The sequence below is a fragment of the Choristoneura fumiferana genome, chromosome 12, assembly GCF_025370935.1.
Source record: "Choristoneura fumiferana chromosome 12, NRCan_CFum_1, whole genome shotgun sequence".
Lineage (NCBI taxonomy): Eukaryota > Metazoa > Arthropoda > Insecta > Lepidoptera > Tortricidae > Choristoneura > Choristoneura fumiferana.
The window spans coordinates 21,039,340-21,046,303 of NC_133483.1; the positions used below are offsets into that span (position 1 = coordinate 21,039,340).

Sequence of the window (6,964 nt, forward strand, 5' to 3'; positions counted from 1 at the left end):
AATTTGAATCGTTATGTGAACGTTAACCCTTTTCCAGGCCCACAAAATTAATTACAGTTTTATATAGTTTACCTACGAGTGAATTTTAACGAATATTATTTTTAACGATTCCAATTAATTCTGTAGCATAGTGTAAAAGACCCCGGATCTAAAGTATGGAAAATGTGGTTTCAGTTAAATCCTGAGATCGTGATGTTATAGATTTCAAACTCCTGTACAAAAGTCTCTAAAAAACTAAACTCAACTCTGAAAGGGACTTGGAAACAGAGGTAGCACCCTTAGAGACTTTTGTTTAGGACTATAACATATTTCTCATCATCATATCTCAGGATATTTAATTGAAACCACATTTTCCATACTTTATGTCCGGGGTCCTTTAGCAAGGCGAATATCTTTGTACATTTATTTATGTGGTCCCTACATGCACTATGCCTGTTTATTTATTAATCGATAATAATAATAATATTTATTCAAGTAACATAACGACTCATTTTGATGAGCATACAAACCGGGATAAATGAAGCTATCGATACTCGGCAGCTGGTAGTTTACGTTGATGATTGTGTGGAACCACTTGACGATGAGGACGCGCATCTGGTCCAGGGAGGGGTCGAACGAGATCGTGGTGCTCCCGGGGTGCGCCACCGCCTTGATGCGCACAAGCGACCGCTTTATGAACATGTAGTCGCGGTACGCGCCGGAGTATCTGTTGCCTTCCTACGACATCAAACAAAGCACATGATAGTACAGTCACCAGCATTAATATCTGCCACAGCGGAGCGTGCAAAAATATCTGACACGTCCTTCCGGCCCTAGAAATAGAATCGTATTCGTATCAGATATTTATGCACAATAATGCCAATAGACGTGTCTGTTTACTTGAAAGTTCGACTTTAGCGACATATTCATTTGATAGGAACTTGTTTAAAAATTAATAGACCACTTATTTGGCTGATGGTACAGTCACCAGCACCAATATCTGACACAACAAGCGTGCATAAATATCTGATACGACTAGGGCCGCAAGGCCGTGTCAAATATTTTTGCACGCTCCACCGTGGCAGATATTAATGATCGGGTACCTACTTTTTAGCAAGTATTTTTGAAAGAGATGATGTTCAGGGTTACATTTTTATGATAACTTTAGAAAATAACTATGATAAATCTAGCGTGATCAAAATTCTTACGACTTGTCCTTTCGTTGTGCTAATAAAGGAATGGTAATGAAATTTAAGCGACCGGTCAAAACGCTTAAATGTTCATCCCGTAGTACAGTCGAGTTCATAAGCTTGTGAGCAAAAATTCGATCAAAAATATCTGAACACGCTTCTACGCCGATGACAATAGTCGTGTTCCGGTCATCATCATCCCAGCCTATATACGTCTCACTGCTGGGCACAGGCCTCCTCTCAGAACATTAGGGCTTGGGCCATAGTTTCCACACGGGCCCAGTGCGGATTGGGAACTTCACACACACCATTGAATTGCTTCGCAGGTTTGTGCAGGTTTCCTCACGATGTTTTCCTTCACCGCAAAGCTCGTGGTAAATTTCAAATTTAACTCCGCACATGAATTTCGAAAAACTCAGAGGTGCGAGCCGGGGTTTGAACCCACGACCCTCTGCTTGAGAGGCGATAGGTCAAACCACTAGGCCACCACGGCTTCACGTACGTGTTACGTGTTCCGGTATTTTTGATCAAATTTTTGCTCACAAGTTTAAGAAACTCGACTGTGCCTAATTTTCCGGAACCTAAATTGACAATAAAACTCAAAAAAATGTTTGACATTACGCGATGAAAAGAAACCAGTTGAAAGTGCAAATTCATTGAGCAACCATCTGAATCAAACCTTATAGATAATTTTTAGGGTACTTCCCGTTGAAATAGAATTATGAAATTCGGCCAAAAGTAACATCTCACGACACGAGTAATGGAAGAAGGCTGAAAATCACTCAGCAGAAAAAAGACGTTTTTCATGGAAATGCTTTAAATTTTTTAGTGACTTTTAGGGGCTGTTTCACCATCCATTGATTAGTGTTAAGTGACGGTTAAATGTGATGCCATCTCTATTTGTTTTGTTCGAATAGACGGAGACGGCATCACATTTAACCGTCACTTAACACTAATCAGTAAATAATAAATAAATAAATATCACGGGACAATTCACACCAATTGACCTAATCCCAAAGTAAGCTTAGCAAAGCTTGTGTTATCAGTGGATGGTGAAACAGCCCCTTAAAGTATAGAATGTTTCTCTTTTGCTTAGTACTTGGTCTTTGACAAAAGAGAGAGATTCCACCTTCAACTAAAACATTTCAAAGATCAAACTAAATAAATAGAACCATCGCTACAATGATAACTTACGTAGTAATAGGCGAAATATCCAGCAAAATGTCGGACACTTCGTTCGACCAAGTCGCGAATTTGTTTTGACATCAAACCGCGTATGCATCTGGAATTCAAGATTAAAACATGGTACAGTCGCCAACATAAGCGTTGATGTCTTGATACTCATAAATATCTGACCCAGCACTTATATATCGTCACTACTTTTTAAAAAAGCTCGTAACTTAAAATAGATAATTTTTCTAAGTGAACTTTACGACCATTATTTGAAGGGTTGATTTTGTTGACGTATTGATTGGAGACACGACATGTTTCCAAAGTAGTGACGGTATGCAATTGACAATACAGTCGTGTTCAGATATTTATGAGCACCGCTTTGATCTTACGAAACGAGAGTAAAATTTTACTTATTATCTATAGGTAGGTACAGTCACCAGCACCAATATCTGACACAACAATATCTGCCACAGCGGAGCGTGCAAAAATATCTGACACGTCGTTCCGGCCCTAGAAATAGAGTCGTATCAGATATTAATGCACGCTTGTTGTGTCAGATATTGGTGCTGGTGACTGTACCTACATATGTCATAGTAGTAACTTCATCATACCATTGCCAATATGTCTAGTGAAATGGTAAAACGAGTTGACTTTGCGAGTTTGTTTCGTCAACTCACTGACGTGTTTCAGTGATTTTATAAAATCACAAAAAAAAACCGGTGAAATAAAGAAACGACTTGGATTTGATTAAATGACTGATTTTTTCTAGGCAAATGATAAAAAGGATTTACCATTTTAACTTACTACGTGATTTGGTCATATCCCTTATATATTAATTTGTTTAGCCATTTGCCTGTGACAGGTACATAAGTTAGGGATTCGACGTAATACAGTTGCGCGTTTGGTGTCTGTGGCCAGCATAAGCCCAGTACTGGCCAGCGAGAAAAATCGCAAAATTACTTACATTACATTACGAGACCATAAAGTCAGCCAGATTGTAGTGGTCACTCGAACGCTACACAATTACGTCTGGCTTTTCAAACATTACTTTAAAGTCACAAGGTACAAAAGTGATCACTTATTTATGACGTAGACTGTACTAGTTTTCTCACAGGTCTAAACCAGGGTTTCTCAAACTTTCGGCTCTACGTACCCCTGTTCAAGTTTCCAGGTGACAGCGAACCCCTTAACTAATTAAATCCCCCCCCCTCCCCTAACCTCCCAAAGAAAACAATAAAATTGACTGTTGAACGACGAAATCAGTCGCGCGCGCGCCACCATGTGTGCCGCACGTGCCTGCCAGTCATCGCGCCATCATTACGTAAATCTTGTCGCGAACCCCCTGCCGTCGAATGGCGAACCCCTAGGGGTTCGCATACCCCACTTTGCGAAGCCCTGGTCTAAACCGAGTACAGACAATAGACCGCTGGGTTCACATACTTGAAGAATTGCTCGACTTGGAACGTGGACTCCTTCTTCTTCTTGGCGACGTAGACCGCCCAATGCTGGCGCATCTTGATCATGGTGTCAGCGACGTCGATCATCCAGTTGTCGAGCAGCTCGGCGCGCGTGTCGGCGCACAGCCGGCCCAGCCGCTCCGTGAACTCTGACGGGTACTGCGGGAACTGGAGGCCTTCTTGCATCTTGTCCATGTCGCAGATGTACATGTTCTGGTATCTGTGAGGACGTCACTGAGGTTTTATGTTGCGAACAGGATGTATGTACCAGGGATGTTACGGAGCTCCGGTTCCGTTTCCGTTAATTCGGAACTTACTTTGAGCGGCGTACATAAAAAAGAACGCCCCGCTTGCCACGTGTTGCACTAACGACTCGTCCACCTATCACTCAGGCTCCAGTTCTGGTTCCGGTTCCGTTATCGGTTCCGATTCCGTTTCTGGTTCCGATAAACTAAATTGAAAACATCTGGTTCCGCTTTCGGTTCCGATGAAACCACATCCGTTACATCCCTAGTATGCGCATTGAACACTTAACACTAAAATCACATCATCAATCATGTCCTGAATGATTTGCTTTCGGAAAACTTTAAACCTACAATTCAACTCTCCGACACAATGATTCACGAAATCTCCGACCCATCATAAGAAAATCAAAAGATAAAAAATGAGCTTGTAATAAAAAGAGCTAGGGACGGTCAAGGGTCAAACCAATGGGGGTCACCAACAAAGACTGACCCAAGTACCCTCCAGAGCCTAACAGGAGAAAGCTGCCCCTCTCCTGGCCTTTCAGTAAATGATTGAAGCAAGACTCCATGGCGCCCCCCAACCCTTTCAACTCTCTCCTCCCCGTAATAAGCTCCAGAAAGTTGTGTTTCTTAGTCAGTGAGAGTCCGGCACTACCTGAGCGGGGGCTTCCCCAGTACTTATTTATTGCAGATTTGGAGCCCGAGCGTCAGCGAGGGCTTTAAATAGAGCACAGAGTATAATTATTAATGCGAGGTGCATAATCTGCTTTTCTTTCAACTATTGAAATTCCATTTTTGTTAAGTTTACATTCACACTCTCAAAAAATGACCACGGAAAATTCGCAAGGTTCTCGCCAACTTCTTTTTTTTTTAATTTCTTACTTTTTTTTGGCAGAGTTAGTATATACAACAGATATTTTTACCCGCGATCTATTAAATTTCGGATGGGCGCCAGGTTGGCCAACCAAACACACAAAGTTCTTTTTAAATATACGGCTGTCTACTTACTATTTTTTAGTATTATTGGTACCAACAATTTTTTGTACGTAATCTGTCAAATTTAATAAGACCAGGTTGACCAACCCAACACTACATTTTTTTACACTATGCAGGCTAATTTTATAGCAAAAATACTTGTGTTACCTCTTTGGTCGTGCAATTTAAAAAATATCTAAAACAATGTAATAAGGATTTTCATACATTTTTTCTGCTCTAGAGCAGAAAAGTCCCGCTTTTGTGTGCTGGGTATTTGTGTGCGGTTATGATGAAATTAAAGCGTAGTTGGAAGAAAAGGATTTTCCCGACTGCACGCGCCGCTGCCGTCTCCTATAAAGCACCACATATATTTAAAACAAAATCAATTAAATAATAGCAAGGACCTAAGTCTTGTGTTTCCACCAGAGAGTGTGCTGTGCGAGGATGTGTAAATGAAGCGTTTCTATTGGTTCATCAATAACACATCCTCGCATATTGGTGGCAAGCCAACTCACAATTCAAAAAAAGTTCAGTGGCAAAACCTCACTTGTCATTCCACAGTCGCCGCAACTCGACCAGCACCGGGTTGCCCTCGTAGAAGCGATAGTACATCGACTGGCGCGCGCGCACGTAATCAGCGTGCCAGGGCATCGGCGCGCGCACCACCAGCGTCGGCCACAGCGGCGGCAGGAACGCTATGCGCAGCCGCGAACACTCGCTAGGGTCCTCAAGGATATAGGCGAGGAGGCATCTGGTTAAGAAATAATTGATTGAATCAGGCGTTACTTTGCGGAGGTCCATATCAAAGAACTAAAAGAATTTCTTTGCTCGCCCGCGACCTTATGATAGTTAAGTGTATGCAAAATATGCGTGTTCATGCAACTCCTCCACCACTGTAAAAACACACACAAACTCATCTATCACCACCACCAGACTACACTGACGCGTTTCGAACTCAACCAGAGCTTATCTTCAGAGCAACATAACCGTACACCATGCTACCAGATGTTAGACTCAACATGTTTGAATACGCATATTTTGCATAAACATAACTATCATAAGGTTGCGGTGGGCAAGAAATGCTTTTTAGTTTATTGGTTAAGAAATAGAAATAAGCCGTGGTAGCTGTATGTACCGTCTTTCCTAAGAGCGTTTTTAAAAAAAAGTGTACCTTTTCATTCTTAATGTAGGGTAAATCGTCAATTACTGGCCACCGTTCAATGACTGGCCATCTTACACTAAAAATGAATTCTAGCTACCTATAAACAGAGTTCATTTTTAGTATAAGGTGGCCGTTATTGACGATTTACCCTATTTATAATTTACATAAAAATTTTATGAGTCAGTTTTGTGACGACCATACGGAATAAGTATATAAAAAAAAAAAACAGAAAACAAACATTTTTGTTTGGGTGATTTTTTTAAACTACCGGAATCGATTGTACTCCTGATTCTGAGCCGGAAAAACCATATTTTTTCTATAATCTTTTTTGTAAAAATGCCGTTAACCCAAGTCATACCTTTTCATAGCCATGAGAAAGAACTGCCTGATATCCGCCTCGCTCTGTCTCACGCACGCATTATACGTTAGAGAGAGAAGTCTCCTCTTGATTGGCAGAGTTTGCTTGTCGACCATAGCCTTGGCTTTGGCGTATAAGTTCTGAGGGAAATCTGGAAGATGCTTTCCCGTTAAAGCTAGAAATAAGAAGTTTTTGATAAAAGATAAAAAATCTACGGCATTTTTAACACGCTTATATGGCTTAGTTACATTGGTCGATAGCTGTAACTGTGGCAACATTGTGTGTAATGAACTGTCAAGTTGGTTCGCCTAATACGGTATTTGACAACTCCTGATTTTGCCATATCTTAATATTATTATGAAAATATAGATATACAGATTGTTTAGCGAAGAGAAACTTTAATCGGGTTGAAATTGGTTTTATAG

The 6,964-nt window shown here is 40.9% G+C and overlaps 1 protein-coding gene across 1 annotated transcript in view; it reads right to left on the minus strand.

The window, feature by feature from the left end:
• The window catches only part of LOC141433732 (dynein axonemal heavy chain 3-like), a 78,700-nt gene extending 72,011 nt beyond the window's left edge, over positions 1-6,689 (minus strand). Inside the window, exons 1-5 of the mRNA XM_074095825.1 lie at positions 6,540-6,689; positions 5,567-5,770; positions 3,783-4,019; positions 2,364-2,451; positions 510-717 (exon numbers count right to left, since the gene is read on the minus strand). Coding sequence (XP_073951926.1) covers positions 510-717; positions 2,364-2,451; positions 3,783-4,019; positions 5,567-5,770; positions 6,540-6,655 — 853 coding nt within the window. The 5' untranslated portion in view covers positions 6,656-6,689. The remainder of the gene's footprint in view (positions 1-509; positions 718-2,363; positions 2,452-3,782; positions 4,020-5,566; positions 5,771-6,539) is intronic.
• Between the last annotated feature and the right edge of the window lie 275 nt (positions 6,690-6,964).